This window comes from Nycticebus coucang, chromosome 2, assembly GCF_027406575.1.
Source record: "Nycticebus coucang isolate mNycCou1 chromosome 2, mNycCou1.pri, whole genome shotgun sequence".
Lineage (NCBI taxonomy): Eukaryota > Metazoa > Chordata > Mammalia > Primates > Lorisidae > Nycticebus > Nycticebus coucang.
Genome location: NC_069781.1, coordinates 73,562,588 through 73,581,346, shown reverse-complemented (window position 1 = coordinate 73,581,346; position 18,759 = coordinate 73,562,588). Strand labels below are relative to the sequence as shown.

The 18,759-nt window shown below is 37.2% G+C and overlaps 1 protein-coding gene across 1 annotated transcript; it reads right to left on the bottom strand.

Annotated features, from left to right (window-relative positions):
• Positions 1 to 232: 232 nt before the first annotated feature.
• Positions 233 to 17,285, bottom strand: INSL6 (insulin like 6). Its single transcript, XM_053569288.1, has 2 exons — positions 16,997 to 17,285; positions 233 to 591 (listed from the first exon to the last, which is right to left on the bottom strand). Exons 1-2 carry the CDS (start codon positions 17,283 to 17,285, stop codon positions 233 to 235), a joined length of 648 nt encoding a protein of 215 aa, XP_053425263.1.
• Positions 17,286 to 18,759: the final 1,474 nt, after the last annotated feature.

Genomic DNA, 18,759 nt, shown 5'->3' with positions numbered 1-18,759 from the left:
CTATGTGAATCATTCCATTTTCAATAACATTTTCTTAAAAATATAAAAAATAAGGGAAAAAATTAGGATCTCCAAAGAAAATCTTAAGATTCCTATTACCACCATAAGGTATTGTCCAGTGCTTGCAAGTATGTTCAGATAGCAGTCATAGCATAAGTCTACCAAAAAAAATTTTTTTTAAGTAAAATAAATGTATTAAGCTTTTATTAAGTTAGCATAATTCCTATGATGGTTAGTATATCTCAGTTACACGTGATGATCCTTTCTGCTTTAAGTTTTTGAAATGAATATATGGAAGACACGCAATGCTAAGTTCTTCTTTTGTACATCCTCTAAGACAACACTTTTCTGCATATCCTCTGCGTTTTCTTTGGGGATGATTACCCCAAAACAAATTGTTCAAGGTTTTAATTTTGTTTGTACTTTTCTTCTGTAATTTTATACTCTCATGAATATGTGGATTGACAAGATGTGATGAGGAAAAGTCTCTTGTCTTATCAAGGGGTGAGTTCACCTTTTTATACTGATACCCAGGCAGTGACTGCATCTCCCAACTGTTTATTGCTTCTTCCCGAGAGACAGAAGTAGACACTGTTGAGAGAAGAGAACAATCCTCATTAAAATCTTCTGTTAGTTGAAAATTTAATATTGAAATACAAAAATCAGCTAATTATTAAAAACCAAGTGATCACATTGTAAATAAAGAATAGAAAGTATGGTTATTCAAAAGCAATATATTTTTAACTAAAATGGTTGTAGTTTACTACCAAAAAAGCTTACAAACCTTTGCACATTTTTATATTAACATTTTTTATTAAGATTATTATTCATGTACCATACAATTTATCATTTGTAAAGTATACAATTCAGTGGTTTTTAGTATATATACAAGGTTGTGTAACTATCACCAATATTTAATTCCAGAACATTTCTACTACTCCAAAAAGAAACCCCAACCCCATTAGCAGTTGCTTCCATTTTCCTCTCCTCTAGCTCCTGACTTGTTTCTATGAATTTACCTATTCTGCATATTTCATGTAAATGAAAACATACAATATGTGGTGGCCTTTTGTGTCTGGTTTCTTTCACTTTGAATAATGTTTTCAAGGTTCATCCATGTTGTAGTATGTATCAGTACTTCGTTCCTTTTATATCTGAATTATTTTTCATTGTATGGATATTCGTCATTTTGTTTTTTCATATATCAGCTGATGGACATTTGGGTGACTTCCACTTTCTATCTATTATGAATAGCACTGCTCTGAGTATGCATATATAAGTTTTTGTATGAAAATATATTTTGAATTCTGTGGAGCATATGAGTAGGAATGGAACTGCTAAATCATATGGTAACTATGTTTAACTTTTTGAGGAACTGCCAAACTTCTCCACAGAGGCTGCACCATTTTACAATCTCATCACTGATACACAAGGATTCTAATATCTCCACATCATCACCAATACTTGGTATTTTTCCATTTTTTGATAATAGCTATCCTAGAGGAAATGAAGTGGTATCTATTGTGATTTTGATATGCATTTACCTAATGATTTATGAAGTTGAACATCTTTTCATGTGCCTATCATATATCCTATTTGAAGAAGTGAATGTTCAAATCCTTTGCCCATTTTTTAATTGGGCCATTTGTCTTCTTAGGCACATTTCATAACTAAGTGGTTAGTAGAAATAACTTTGTTCTTCATTAAAGTATAAAGAAATAGAGAAGTAGTAATATGCTTAAGGGAAAATGAACTGATTGTTACTGTTATACTGGTCTTAACTCATACTGCGTTATTGGATATTTGAATAATTCCAGAAGGTAATTATGTGGAGGCTTGTTGGACTTCCATCATGGCCTTTGTCCATTTACAATATATTTGCCAATAGCCCCCACTACAGAGCCAGCCCTTATGCAGCCATGTGCTGAGCAATGTGACTCCATGTGACTCCATCCTATAGCCACAGTTGAACAAACTGGAGGTTAGCACCTGACCCCCCCAAAAACCAATCTATTACAATAGCCAGTAATCCATGCCACATGAAAAAAAATGGCCTGATCAGATTTCCTCTCTGAAGATAAAAAGAAGTAATGAGAAAAAGATTTGTTAGTAAGAATCAAAGCTGAAAGGATTCTATGAGGCTTGTTATGACAAGCTAACATCATAAAGGAATACAGAGAAGAGAGACAATTCAGAGAGAACAGAGAAGGTGGTTTTTAGAGATGATGTAATTCTTTAGGCTTTCCAAAATCTTTCCAGGTCCATTTCTAGATCTTGTTTGTATTTGTAACTACCCCACCCTGTTATCTAGAGATAATTTAAATGAATCTCTGTCCCTTGAAGGTAGAGTCATATTAGAGCACTCTTTAATAATTTTGTATTCAATTAAAAGTTGGTTCTTAAAATGATCAATAGAACTCTTGCTAGATAAATCAATAAAAATATGAAAATGAACAAAATACAGAAGGAAAAGAAATAAGTACAAATACAGCCAAGTTTTTTAAAATAAATGATTATAAATGCTCATACATTTAAAAATCAACATGAGAAATGGATAAATTCCTAGAAAAATACGAGATGCCTTAATTGTCACATAAAGACACAGAAAAATTAAATGTACCAATAATTTTCAAAGAAATTAAAAGGGTAGCCATATTTATCACTTTCAGAAAACCCTGGACATAGATGATTTTCAAGGTAGGTTCCACTTATTTTTCAAGAAAAATTCCAATCATATACAAGTTGTGTCACAGAAATGAACAAAAGCTGCCCAGTTCATTTTATGAAGCTAGTGTATATAATATAATCTGTATTACCAAAATAGATAAAAACCATATGAGATTTTTTTTTTTTTTTTTGTGACAGGGTCTTATTATGTCACTCTCGGTAGAGTGCCGTGTTATTACAGCTCACAGCAACCTCAATCTTTTGGGCTTAAGCAATTCTCTTGCCTTAGCCTCCCAAGTAGCTGGGACTACAGGCACCTGCCACAGTGCCCAGCTATTTTGGGGTTGTAGTTGTTATTGTTGTTTGGCAGGCCTGGGCTGGATTAGAACCCACTAGCTCTGGTGTCTGTGGCTGGTGCCCTAGCTTCTGAGCTACAGGCACCAAGCCCTGTATGAGATTTTTAAAAAACCTTATAAACCCATTTCACTTACAAATGTTGATTTGAAAGTCCTAAATAAGATATAGTTAAGTGGAACCATATACATATTTTACATTAAGAAAGGATTTATCTCAGAAATTTAAGGATAGGTCAAGATCACAAAACCTATCAAAGCAATTTACCATTGTTAACAGACTCATCCTCACACTCAGCTGGCTTTCTTTTCTACTTCATAAGTAAATTGAAGTCACCAGAAGAGAACTTTCATTTGTTCTCTGTCATATTTTTACTCATCTCTTAACACTTACCCATATATTCTTCTGTCCTACTTATTTTCACAGATGAACTATCCATTCTAAAGCTGATTCCTGCACTTACATATTACATCTCATCTTTTTTGTACTCCAGGACATGACTACAACAATCCTTCCCTATATCCTCCATTAATTTTTCACTTCTATTACATCATTCATAACAGAAAACAGATGTGATTTCTTCCCCTTAAAACCAAACAAGCAAGTACACACAGTTCTCTTGTCCCCACTATCCTGCCAGCTACCACCCTATTTATCTATAGCACAACTCCTCGATAAAGTTGTTCTGATAAAGTTGTTTATTACTAATTCATTCTTCTTCTCTAATTCTGTCTTAAACCTACTCTGATCAGGCTTTTGTTCTATCACACCACCAAAACTTCTCTTATTAAGGTCACCAATTACCTTTATATTACCTCTATAAATTCAATAGCCAATATTCATCTTAATTAACTTATCAATAACACTCCTTCTTTAAACACTTTCTTCTCTTGGTTCCCAGGACATCACAATCTCTTTTCATCCTACCTGGATAGTTAACCTTTTTTCTATCTCCTTTGTAACCTCTTCCTCCCAGCGTTTTTCCCCCTGACTTTTTAATGCTGGTGTTTCTGAGGGGTCCATATTTGGTACTCTTTTCTATCTATCCTTACTCAGTGATTCTTCCAGTATTATGGCTCAAAATAATTTATATAGCAATGACTTCTAAATTTCTATCTTCAAAGAGGAGTTCTCTTCCCAGCTCTAGATTCATATATCATACTTCCTACTCCACATCTCCACAGACTCACATTTAAAACTCCACCTGAACTTTTCCAACTCAACGTGTCCCAAACTAAACTATTTGTATTGTCTTTCAACCTGCTCCACCTGAAGCCTTTCCTATCTCAGGTTTAATCATTTTTAACAAAATGTTTGGGAGTCAATCTTGATTTCTGTTTCTTTCTTCATGTCTCATATCAAATCTGTACAGATGTATCAAGAATATAACAGATTTCATTACTTCTATTACCATTATCCTCATGCAGCTAATATTATTTCCAAGACACGCCCTAACAGGTCTTTTTCTTCTACTCTTGCCACCCTACAGTCTATTTAAAACATGGTTGCCAGACTGATTCATTTTAAAATGTCAATTATATCACTCTTCTGCTCAAAAAGTCTGTAATGACTCCATGGATCATTCAAAAACAAAATCCTTAAAATGGCTTAGAAGACCCTATTTTATTATGTCTATCTGTTACTTCTCTGCTTATCTTCTACTATTTTCCTCTCACTTTCTCTGCTCTAGCCATACTTGGTCTCTTTGCTGTTCCCTGCATGAACCAGGCTGAAGTGTCTTCCTTCTGCTGTTTTCTCTGAGTAAACCCAGATATCCACTTGGTTACTTCCCTTACTATTTCCTTTTTCAAGTCTTGCCTTTTTAAAAATAAGGTCTACTCTGACCACAATAGTTATTACTATATCCCACCTTCCAACCCCTTGCACTCCTGATCTCCCTTATCCTGTTTCATTTTTTTTATTTTTCTGTAGCTATTATTACCTTCTAATATTTACTTTTTATGCTTATCATTATTTAGGTTCCATAAGGCCTGAGATATTTGCCTATTTTGTCCACTATATATCCCAGGGGTCTAAAATAGTGCCTGGCACTTAGTGGGAATCCACTAAGTATATGCTGAATTAAAAATAAAATAAATAAAAGAAAAAAATCATATGACTATGTAAAATGATGCCTCCCAAAAGGCTTTAATAAAGTTCAGTCCTACTTACACAATTAAAAAGAAAAAAAAAAAAAAAAAAACAACTTCTTAGCAAGCTCACTTATGTTGGTAAATATTACACAGCACAAACCTACAAACCTCATACCTAACAAAGAAATTTAAATGTATGCCCTTTAAAATTGGGAACAAATCAAGAAATCCTGCTATCACTATTACATAATACTTCTAAAGGACCTAGCCAATGCTATATGGAATGAAAAGAAAAAATAATAACAGTATAAGGCTTATTTGCAAATGATAGAAAAACTTACAGAATCAACATATTATGAAAATAGTTCAGCACGGTAACTAGATAAAGTTCAACCTATAAAAGTCAAGTGCAATTTCATAAAGGAGGCGGAGCAAGATGGCAGCCGAGTAACAGCTTCCTTGCATCTGGGCACCGTGAGTCTGGGGAGATAGGATTCCAGGCATCCCTGGCTGGTGGGAACCACCTATCATCACTCCTATGAGGATACAGGGAGTCAGTGAGAGACTTCTGGACCCCAAGAGGAGGACTAAAACAGTGGAAAACCAGCAAGTGGTCGCGTGTGTTCAATCCGTCTAAACCCGCCCACAACTGTAAGTTCAGTAGCAGCGAGACTGCAAACCAGAAAGGCCTTACCTGTGAACTGTTTTGATGTCCTTGGGCTTGGCACTGAGTTGAACTGCCCTGGGGAAGGCCTGAGCGGGAGTGCAGAGAACTTTGGCCGTTGTCTAGGGCCCCAGTCTGAGCCGCTGAGCCAGACGGAGCTAATAGTGTTTGGCGGTGGGTCACACGGAACCATTGTCAGTGATCTGCCCCGGCAAGCTCCGCCCTCAGGGTCACAGAGCTAGAAACGGGTGGGAGCTTGTAACCCAGCAACCAAGTAGCCTAACTGTGGGGTCTGAGCCGCCTTGCAGCCCTAACCCAAGGGGCAGAGTAAGACCGGTTTTGGCACACTGGGTAAGCGGATAGCCACTTCAGCAGTGATTCCAGAGAGAAAGCTGGGAAAGCTTCTGCTCAGCAAGTTTATAAGTTCAAAGTGCCTTTTAAGTGGGCTGAAGAGAGATTTAGGGTGTCTACCTGCTGGGGTTTGAGAAATCAGCAGCCTCCAGTCGTATCAGAACTGTGATTAACATCTCATACCCCAGAAGACCACGTGTTGCCCAGACAATATTCAATAACATATACAAACTGCTTTGTTTTTGGTTGTGTATTTTTTTCTTTTTTTTTGTTTGGTTGTTTTTTTTGTTTGTTTGTTTATTTTGAAGTTGTTGATGTTCTTTTGTTTTTTAATTTCAAGCTTTTCCATACAGATCCCTTTTTCTTTCTCAACTTTTCTAGTTTAATTATAATTTCCTATTGCTGCCTTTTTTAATAACTACAACTTCATTTTTGCTAGTGTTTCTACCGCTATCATTTGGTTTTTCACCCAATTGTATCCCCATAAAGTTTTCTGTTTGCTTGTTTTGGTTTGATTTATAGCATTTTTGTCTTTCCTCTCTACTTGGAGGAGGTGGGGTACTGTGTCTGATCAGGTTAGCAAAGAGCTGCTGACCTCAAGGGAACCACCCAACTGGGCACCCCCAGAAGGTGGGGTTTTTAAAGGTTGTGTCAAAGTACCCTACTGTACACCTATATTGCCCTGTCTCCCTCTTTCTGTACCTCTCTTCTTTTTGTCAATATTCCTTATCCCCACCCCCTCTCCTTTCTCTATCTTTCTTTTTTTTCTTATCACTCGGTCCTCCCTTCTTTCATCCCTTTTTTGCTCCTCAACCTTCTCACCCTTCTGGTCCTATAACCCTTAGTCCACAGGCACAAGAACTTAAAGAGCAAGAAGAAGTGAAAGGAAAATTAGGGCAAGGAAACAGATAAAAGAAATCACTCATGAGGAAGAATCAGCAGAAAACTCCAGGCAACATGAAGAACCAGTCCAGAACAACCCCGCCAAGGGACCGTGAGGTAGCTACTGCAGAGGATTCCACCTATACAGAAATGTTAGGAATGACAGAAAGGGAATTTAGAATACACATGTTCAAAACAATGAAAGAAATGATGGAAACAATGAAGGAAACTGCTAATAAAGTGGAAAATAACCAAAAGGAAATCCAAAAACAGAATCAAATCAGAGATGAACGATATGAAGAATATAAAAAGGATATAGCAGACCTGAAGGAACTGAAACAGTCAATTAGGGAACTTAAATGGAAAGTATCAGCAACAGGTTGGACCATGCAGAAGAAAGAATTTCAGAGGTAGAAGACAAAGTTCTTGAGATAACTCAGACAGTAAAAGAAGCAGAAAAGAAGAGAGAGAAAGCAGAACGTTCACTGTCAGAATTATGGGACTTTATGAAGCGTTCCAACATACGAGTTATAGGAATTCCAGAAGGGGAAGAAGAATGCCCCAGAGGAATGGAAGCCATACTAGAGAATATTATAAAAGAAAATTTGCCAAATATCACCAAAGATTCTGACACACTGCTTTCAGAGGGCTATCGGACCCCAGGTCGCCTCAACTCTAACCGAGCTTCTCCGAGACACATTGTGATGAACCTGTCCAAAGTCAAGACAAAAGAAAAGATTCTGCAAGCTGCCAGGAGTAAGCGCCAGTTGACCTACAGGGGCAAATCCATCAGAGTGACCGCAGACTTCTCTAATGAAACTTTCCAAGCAAGAAGACAATGGTCATCTACCTTTAATCTACTTAAACAGAACAATTTTCAGCCCAGAATTCTGTACCCTGCTAAGCTAAGCTTCAAAATTGACGGAGAAATCAAATCATTTACGGATATACAAACATTGAGGAAATTCGCCACAACAAGACCAGCTCTACAGGAAATACTTCAACCTGTTCTGCACACTGACCACCACAATGGATCAGCAGCAAAGTAAGAACTCAGAAATCAAAGGACAGAACCTAACCTCCACACTGATGCAAAAGATAAAACTAAGCAATGGACTCTCACAAAATAAGACGAATAGAATACTACCACACTTATCAATTATCTCCATAAATGTTAATGGCTTGAATTCCCCACTGAAGAGACATAGATTGGCTGACTGGATTAAAAAACACAAGCCATCCATTTGCTGTCTGCAAGAAACACACCTGGCTTCAAAAGACAAATTAAAGCTCCGAGTCAAGGGTTGGAAGACAATTTATCAGGCAAATGGAATTCAGAAGAAAAGAGGAGTTGCAATCTTATTTTCAGATAAATGTGGATTTAAAGCAACTAAAGTCAAAAAAGACAAAGATGGTCACTTTATATTGGTCAAGGGAAAAATACAACAAGAAGACATTTCAATTCTAAATATTTATGCACCCAATTTAAATGCTCCCAGATTCTTGAAGCAGACCTTACTCAGTCTGAGCAATATGATATCTGATAATGCCATCATAACAGGGGACTTTAACACACCTCTTACAGAGCTGGACAGATCCTCTAAACAGAAATTAAACAAGGACATAAGAGATTTAAATGAGACCTTAGACCAACTATGCTTGATAGACGCATATAGAACACTCCACCCCAAAGATAAAGAATATACATTCTTCTCATCACCCCATGGAACATTCTCCAAAATTGATCATATCCTGGGACACAAAACAAATATCAACAGAATCAAAAGAATTGAAATTTTACCTTGTATCTTCTCAGACCATAAGGCACTAAAGGTGGAACTCAACTCTAACAAAAATGCTCGACCCCACCCAAAGGCATGGAAATTAAACAATCTTCTGTTGAATAACAGATGGGTGCAGGAAGAAATCAAACAGGAAATCATTAACTTCCTTGAGCATAACAACAACGAAGACACAAGCTACCAAAACCTATGGGATACTGCAAAAGCAGTTTTGAGAGGAAAATTCATCGCTTTAGATGCCTACATTCGAAAAACAGAAAGAGAGCACATCAACAATCTCACAAGAGATCTTATGGAATTGGAAAAAGAAGAACAATCTAAGCCTAAACTCAGTAGAAGAAAAGAAATATCCAAAATCAAATCAGAGATCAATGAAATTGAAAACAAAAGAATCATTCAGAAAATTAATGAAACAAGGAGTTGGTTTTTTCAAAAAATAAATAAAATAGATAAACCATTGGCCAGACTAACTAGAAATAGAAAAGTAAAATCTCTAGTAACCTCAATCAGAAACGATAAAGGGGAAATAACAACTGATCCCACAGAGATACAAGAGATCATCTCTGAATACTACCAGAAACTCTATGCCCAGAAATTTGACAAGGTGAAGGAAATGGATCAATATTTGGAATCACACCCTCTCCCTAGACTTGGCCAGGAAGAAACAGACCTCCTGAACAGACCAATTTCAAGCACTGAGATCAAAGAAACAATAAAAAAGCTTCCAAATAAAAAATGCCCTGGTCCAGATGGCTTCACTCCAGAATTCTATCAAACCTTCAGGGAAGAGCTTATTCCTGTACTGCAGAAATTATTCCAAAAAACTGAGGAAGAAGGAATCTTCCCCAACACATTCTATGAAGCAAACATCACCCTCATACCAAAACCAGGAAAAGACCCAAACAAAAAGGAGAATTTCAGACCAATCTCACTCATGAATATAGACGGAAAAATTCTCAACAAAATCCTAGCCAATAGATTACAGCTTATCATCAAAAAAGTCATTCATCATGATCAAGTAGGCTTCATCCCAGGGATGCAAGGCTGGTTTAACATACGCAAGTCCATAAACGTTATCCACCATATTAACAGAGGCAAAAATAAAGATCACATGATCCTCTCAATAGATGCAGAAAAAGCATTTGATAAAATCCAGTATCCTTTTCTAATTAGAACACTGAAGAGTATAGGCATAGGCGGCACATTTCTAAAACTGATTGAAGCTATCTATGACAAACCCACAGCCAATATTTTACTGAATGGAGTAAAACTCAAAGCTTTTCCTCTTAGAACTGGAACCAGACAAGGTTGTCCTCTGTCACCTTTACTATTCAACATGGTGCTGGAAGTTCTAGCCAATACAATTAGGCAAGACAAGGAAATAAAGGGAATCCAAATGGGAACAGAGGAGGTCAAACTCTCCCTCTTTGCTGACGACATGATCTTATACTTAGAGAACCCCAAAGACTCAACCACAAGACTCCTAGAAGTCATCAAAAAATACAGTAATGTTTCAGGATATACAATCAATGTCCACAAGTCAGTAGCCTTTGTATACACCAATAACAGTCAAGATGAGAAGCTAATTAAGCCACTCACAACTCCCTTCACCATAGTTTCAAAGAAAATGAAATACCTAGGAATATACCTAACGAAGGAGGTGAAGGACCTCTATAAAGAAAACTATGAACTCCTCAGAAAGGAAATAGCAGAGGATATTAACAAATGGAAGAACATACCATGCTCATGGATTGGAAGAATCAACATTGTTAAAATGTCTATACTTCCCAAAGCAATCTACCTATTCAATGCCATTCCTATCAAAGTACCTTCATCGTACTTTCAAGATTTGGAAAAAATGATTCTGCATTTTGTATGGAACCGGAAAAAACCCCGTATAGCTAAGGCAGTTCTTAGTAACAAAAATAAAGCTGGGGGCATCAGCATACCAGATTTTAGTCTGTACTACAAAGCCATAGTGTTCAAGACAGCATGGTACTGGCACAAAAACAGAGACATAGACACTTGGAATAGAATTGAACACCAAGAAATGAAACTAACATCTTACAACCACCTAATCTTCGATAAACCAAACAAGAACTTACCCTGGGGGAAAGACTCCCTATTCAATAAATGGTGTTGGGAGAACTGGATGTCTACATGTAAAAGACTGAAACTGGACCCACACCTTTCCCCACTCACAAAAATTGACTCAAGATGGATAAAGGACTTAAATTTAAGGCATGAAACAATAAAAATCCTCCAAGAAAGCATAGGAAAAACACTGGAAGATATTGGCCTGGGGGAAGACTTCATGAAGAAGACTGCCATGGCAATTGCAACAACAACAAAAGTAAACAAATGGGACTTCATTAAACTGAAAAGCTTCTGTACAGCTAAGGAGACAATAACCAAAGCAAAGAGACAACCCACACAATGGGAAAGGATATTTGCATATTTTCAATCAGACAAAAGCTTGATAACTAGGATCTATAGAGAACTCAAATTAATCCACATGAAAAAAGCCAACAATCCCATATATCAATGGGCAAGAGATATGAATAGAACCTTCTCTAAAGATGACAGACGAATGGCTAACAAACACATGAAAAAATGTTCATCATCTCTATATATTAGAGAAATGCAAATCAAAACATCCCTGAGATATCATCTAACCCCAGTGAGAATGGCCCACATCACAAAATCTCAAAACTGCAGATGCTGGCGTGGATGTGGAGAGAAGGGAACACTTTTACACTGCTGGTGGGACTGCAAACTAGTACAACCTTTCTGGAAGGAAGTATGGAGAAACCTCAAAGCACTCAACCTAGACCTCCCATTCGATCCTGCAATCCCATTACTGGGCATCTACCCAGAAGGAAAAAAATCCTTTTATCATAAGGACACTTGTACTAGACTGTTTATTGCAGCTCAATTTACAATTGCCAAAATGTGGAAAGAGCCTAAATGCCCACCAACCCAGGAATGGATTAACAAGCTGTGGTATATGTATACCATGGAATACTATTCAGCCATTAAAAAAAGTGGAGACTTTACATCCTTCGTATTAACCTGGATGGAAGTGGAAGACATTATTCTTAGTAAAGCATCACAAGAATGGAGAAGCATGAATCCTATGTACTCAATCTTGATATGAGGACAATTAATGACAATTAAGGTTATGGGGGGGGAAGCAGAAAGAGGGATGGAGGGAGGGGGGTGGGGCCTTAGTGTGTGTCACACTTTATGGGGGCAAGACATGATTGCAAGAGGGACTTTACCTAACAATTGCAATCAGTATAACTGGCTTATTGTACCCTCAATGAATCCCCAACAATAAAAAAAAAAAAAGTCAAGTGCGTTTCTCTCTCTAATAGTCACTAATTATAAAATATAATTTACAGGTATTTACAATAGTTGAAAAAAGTGTTAAGCATTAACCTAATCTGCAATACAGTAAGTTTCTGTGGAGAAAAGTTTAAAATCTTAATAGAATTAAGAATGTCTTAATAGACATTCCATGATTTTGATGAGGATGACTTTATGTTGTAAAGCTTTCAGTTCTCTTCAGAGTACTCCATATATTCCATACATTCCAATTAAAATTTCAGATAAACTTTTTAAAAAAGAAATCCAATAAGCATACGCATAAATATACAAGAAAGAATAAAGGCTGAATATTAACTTAGTCAATCTTAAGGGAAGAAACATTGGAGACTTGCCTTTGTAGATAAATGACATCCTACAGAGTCATATTATCAAAAATAATATTATAATGATACAAGGTCAAATAAATAGACCAATTAAATAGTGTAGGAAGCTAAGACAAACTTCAACAATAAAAGTAACCCCACAAGTCAATGTAAAAAATATTGAATAGAATATGTTCAGAAAACTATCTCCCTATTTAAAGAAAAATAAGACTTATGAAAAAAACCTATGATACCATCCCTACCTAGACCAGAACCAAAAATGGGCCCTAGAAGAATTAAGGACCTAAAGTCAAAAGTAAAATTGTGAAGTTAATGGGGACAGAGAAAAAGAACTCTAATATAAAAATCTCAAAAGTACGAATAATAAATCAAAACACTTATTGCCTGATTATACAAAAATTAAGGCTTTCTGTCAGCAACATCGATAGATGGCAAAATGAGAGAGCATATTTGCAACATAAAAATCCAATAACTACCATTGTATCTAAGTTTAAATAACTTACAAATCTATGGAAAATGTCAATCCCAATAAAAAATGGGAAATATATTTAGGAAATTTTCAGAAAGAGAAAAGGCAAAGGCCTTTGCAACTGCATATAAAGACATGCTCAAACATAGCAAATTAAAATAAAAATATTATGCCATTTCAGCCTGACATATGCTGAAAAACTAAGAAAACATACACATACTTCATGACACAGCAATTCTACCCCTAGGTATATATCCCAGAGAAATTTCCACGCAGGTCCATAAAGGGGCACATGTGATGCTCACTGCAGTGTTATTTTTAGTGGCAAGGAGTTCAAGGCTGTATAGGTTAGGTATTCATTATGGAGTAATTAAAACATGGAGAATGCACATGAGTACTACGTATATATTAGAGCAGGGGACCAAATGTTCACATAGCAACAATAAGATATAGAGTTAAATGCCATTTAGATATATTTCAAAAATACATGCACAGAAATAATGCATAACTTGCAAAAATTTATACAAACAAAAATATATTTTAAACACATTTTAAACATGCCTAAGAGAAGAGGAAATGGGAATGGAGAAAGGGGAGAGGTGAGAACAATCATCTTCTAATACAGGGAATGATTTACTTATGTTTATTGTATATCTTCACTATTCTGTAAACTTCATGAGGTGCCTTCACTATTTACTCTTATATCCCAAGCACCAAGAATGCCTAGTACATAATAGGTACTCAAATTTTGTTGAATTAATATATCAAGAAAATAATTGTATGTGGACTGTGATGATACAATGGTGGACAATGACGAATACTAGAGGAATATGGTCAACCTAAATGGAATAGGGGTTATGGATTATGAAAAGCTGAGATTGAAACTGTAATGATTTCCCCTGGTGCTAAATGCTAAGAAGCACCATACTGAGCTAGAATTTAGAAATATGATGTCAATTTCATAGTACCACATTCTCGGGTGTGTCTTGAAGACATAGCCCACACCTGTGGGATCCACTAATAAGCAGCACACAATTTCAGATTCAAGTTATGTAAGAGTTACTACAAAGAAAGCATTTTTAAATATCAGTGTACCAAACTATCTCTTCCTGTGTCAGACTCAGACTTTTCCTGCTAGGAAAAGCTAAATAAAAATTAATCAACTTTAGGGTGGCGCCTGTGGCTCAGTGGGTAGGGCACCAGCCCTATATACCGGGGTGGGGGGGGTTTGGGGGGGTTGGTGGGGGATGGAGGCTTAGAACCCAGCCCCAGCCAGCTAAAACAGCAGGGACAACTGTAACCAAAAATTAGCCAGGCGTTGTGGTGGCTGTCTATAGTCCCAGCTACTCAGGAGGCTGAGGCCAGAGAATCCTTTACACTCAGGAGTTGGAGGCTGCTGTGAGCTGTCACGCCATGGCATTCTACCAAGGGTGACAAAGTGAGACTCTGCCTCAAAAAAAAAAAAGAAATTAATCAACTTTTCAGCCACATTCATATATAAAAGAAATGGCAAAATTATATATGCTACATTGGAAATACATACCTCTTTGCAACTGCTAAATTACTGACTAGAAAATAACAGGACAGAATAAATGTCATCTTTCCTTACGGATCAGTAATTTTTTTTATTTCAGATTAATATGAGGGTACAAATGTTTAGGTTACATTGTTTTCATTTCTAAGGTAAAGTTCAAGATGTAATTGAACCCTTCACCCATGGAGCATGAATTTTAGTATAAATCATATTGATAACCTAGACCCATTTTTCCTTCTCCCACACATTTCAAAACAACTGTGGCTTTATTTGCCACATGATATTTCCACTTCAGCAAACTGTCCCTTACATAGTTCCCATAATAACAAGTTTAATGGGTATGCCAATTTTGAAATATTATCAGACATATTTTTATCTGCTACAAGTCTTGTTTCATTGCAGCTGCCCTATCACTAAATGAATGACATTTATTCCTTCAGGGAAGTGTGAATAATTTATTCCTTCAGGGAAGTGTGAATAACACCTAAAACAAAGGGGTCATTAATCAGCTCTTGAGTTTTACAGTTGAACTTTGTTATCAAGAAAAGCACCTTCAGAGTAAGCTTTGTTGAGAAAGGGATTTCCAAACTCTAAATAACAATCTCAAGCACAGAGGCCTGAAGATAAAATTTTGGCTACAGTACAGTACAGGTAGTGAGAGGGCAGTATTTGATGTGAGAGAAATGCCCACCCAACATAAACCAGAAAAGGAAGGCTCTCCTTGCATTTCTGGGAAAAGAGAACGAGGAGGAAAAAAAAAAGAAAGAAGGTGAACTAGACCTTCTCACTCTAAAGAATGGGCCACCACTAGCAGAATTAGCATTACGAAAGCCTGTTAAAAATGCATGATCTTAGGCACTAGGTCAGCTCAATGAATGAGTCTGTGTATTAACAGGATTCCAAAATAGTTCATATTCACATTAAAGTGTGAGATTCACTGAACTAAACCACAAGCAGCCTTGGGAGAGAGATACTTCCTCCGTTGTAAAAGAGCACCAAGGTGAGTTTATATGTAGGTAGTTTTGATGGCAGAAAAAGATCAAGATTCAGTCTGATGGTCTCTGTCTTTAAATTTTTTTCATTTTCTTAGCAACAATATTTGTGTAAGATTAATCATCCATTTGTTCAAAAGTATTTTACTTGGTTTCGTCCTCTACATGAGGGTCTCTTTTTGGCACAAAAGTCTGCTTGTTTCCTTAACTTCAGAAATCTTGACTTTGCAACATTTGTTCAAATAAAATTAACTGAATTATTTTAAAGGGCAGTAACCTTCTTGCTATGGATAGACTGTAAACAAAGTGCATTTCTTTTAAAATGGCAAACCAGGGAGGATGGGCAGAGGGAGGGTGATTGGTGGGTACATGTGAAACTTACTAAATGTAGAATATAAATGTCTTAACATAATAACTAAGAAAATGCCAGGAAGGCTATGTTAACCAGTGATGAAAATATGTCAAATGGTATATAAAACCAGTGTATGGTGCCCCACGGTTGCATTAATGTACACAGCTATGATTTAATAAAAAAAAAATGGCAAACCATTTTGGGACTAAAATGTGATGTAAATACCAAGAAGAAACAAGATACTAATGAATGTGAAACAAGAATATTTTTCCTGAAGTCTGCTGGAAAGTATTAAGTATAAATTAGATCTATAAAAACCACATACTATGTGGTAGGCCCTCTGCTAGGCATTTCAGATAGAAACATGAATGAGATAGCCCCCATAATAGGCTATGATATGCAGAACTGGCATTATGGGAGTGAGACTTGTACCGTTTACACAGGCCTTGAATTTGGTTTTAATGCTCCATGTTGCAGTGTTGAAATTCTCAATAACTTTCTTTTAACTTGTAAATAAAATGCAAATACATGAATTTTTAAGTGAAGCCTATAGAAGAATGGACCATACATGTCAACAGTGGAGATAAGAACAAGAAACGAAAAAAGCATTCTATTTTAGAACCTTTAATGGGCCTTTCCTGCTTTTTGAACAAGGGGCCCTACATTTTTTTATATCTTGCACTAGAATGGGCCAATTATGTAGGTGGTCCTGACGACAGTCAAATACAACTATGTGCTAAACACTGTGGGAGGAAGGAAAAAGGTGTGATTGGCAATAAAAAGTTCTATGATGATTTCACAGGGAAAAACAATACATAAATTGGGCTCTGAGGAACAAACACGAGTTTGCCAGATAACAAAGGTATTCCAGAAAAGAGAAGTTAGGAAAGAAATAGCATTCTTATACAAATGTGTAGACTTTAAGTCTACATTTATTTTCTCTAAGCTAAGAAAAAAAAAAAAACCTCCCAGAGGTTTTTACAAATATAATGGTCTTTATAAAGTTTTATTTACTTGACTCCTAGGCACAAATTACTTGTTGGGGAAGTTCACCTTGCAAAGCAAATTTTAGAATAAGAAATGTACAGAGATGAACAAACATGCCTTTGGTTTAAATTTTTACCTGGGATTCTGCCTCTCCCCCAGGCCAGGAAATGGGCTCGGGGGCTCTCAAACCGGTCAGAAGTGAAGGCTTCTACCTTCTCCGAGGGCTCAGAAATTAGCCGTGGGAAAGGGATTTCTTCCTCCAAATGGACCTGGCTCCAGTTATCATGGCCACAGAGTTCTACTATTTCTTTCACCAGGTACCTGCCGCACAGTTTCTTGGCTCTACTGATGTCATTCAGTTCACGGGAGAACCGAACCAGCAGGAGCCCGAGCCACAGCAGACATAAACAAAGGAGCCGAGGCATCCTTAGGACCCAGCCGGGCCCTCCTACTGCACAACGGCTGTGTGGCGCCCTGTCCTTCTCTGCGCCTGCGCCTGCCCCTGCCCCTGACCGGAAGTGTGCCCCGTGCAGTGTGCACCCTGCAGCATTCCGAGCGTGCCCGCCGTCCTGGTGAGTACATGGAGGCCAAGGCCGTGTACCTGGGCCTAGGCTTTCTGATCCCCTTTAGGTTCTCGGGTGGTCAAAGGTAAAAGACTCTGGCTTCCAAAATGAGAGTCTCCTCCTCCCCATTCGTTCATCTTGCCTTCCCCACTGGGAGACACATCAGATAAAGTATGAGAACATATTCCCCATGTAAAACGGTAAAGTAGGCATAAGATGTTGCTCCTTCTGTGTGAATGCATCTCCCACTCCTTTTGCCTGGTGGTTAACGAGGTGTCCCTTTACCTCTCACCTTCATATTGTAAATCTGTTTGCGTGTGTGGACTTGCTTGATAACCTTTCCCCATATCAGCAAGCTACATACACGTGGCAGATCCTATCTCTGTTCTTGCTTTCCATTGTATCCCAGGGCCTCGTACATAGTTGACAATCAAATATGTGTTGAAATATGGATGTGTGTCTTAAAGCTTGGTTAAAAGCTATTTCAGAAAAATCCTTTTAGCCCACAGGGAGGCATGGGCCTTAGCCTCAACAGACAGGTAGGGATGCTGTCATGTGATGCCTGGGATGGGTTTTTCTCTATTATAGAGGATTATCTGTTGCCAAGTGGTAACAACAAACTTGTGATAGAGTGCCCTATAGGATTTGCTTCTCAGAATAATAGCATGAAGTGCAAGCATTAGATGTGATGATTCTGCTCAGTTAGGAGGGAAGGGACAGGAAAATGAAGCACAATCCATGTAAGTAGCTTTATCATTTAAAAATTTTGTAATAATAAAATGGATTGTCTTGATAGATATACATACTACCAGTCATAGGGCATTCCAGGCTGTCGAGGAGGAGCAGTCAACTTTAGGCTGCCAAAACCACAGGTGCCAATGTGTCAGTGATCTCACCATTTCCCTTTACAATGTTACTTTTTTCTCCCTCTCTTCCGTCTTCTGACTCTGTTTCTTCATTTTGCATCCCTGCAGCTTTGCCCTGCTTCTAAGTTGCATCCATGAGCACTGTTAAATTAATTGGCAATTGAAATCTTTTAAAGGTTGTTGTAATATAGATTAGCACAGTTTCTTCACCTTCCTTGAATAACTTATGTGGGCCATGTGTCCAAGTCAGATCTTTGTCAGGTAAAGCCTGTGGGAGCAGAAAACATTCATTATACTCAGAGGAAGATAAAAATAAAACAAAGCAACTCTTGAGCAGTATGTGTCAGAACTTGGTAAATTTGATTTTTGACTCCTGTTCTCTTTGTAGTTTCTGTATCTTCATCCTGCTCTGTATTTCCCCATCCCATTCATTACACATTGATATAGTATATATTTACTTCTCTATATAT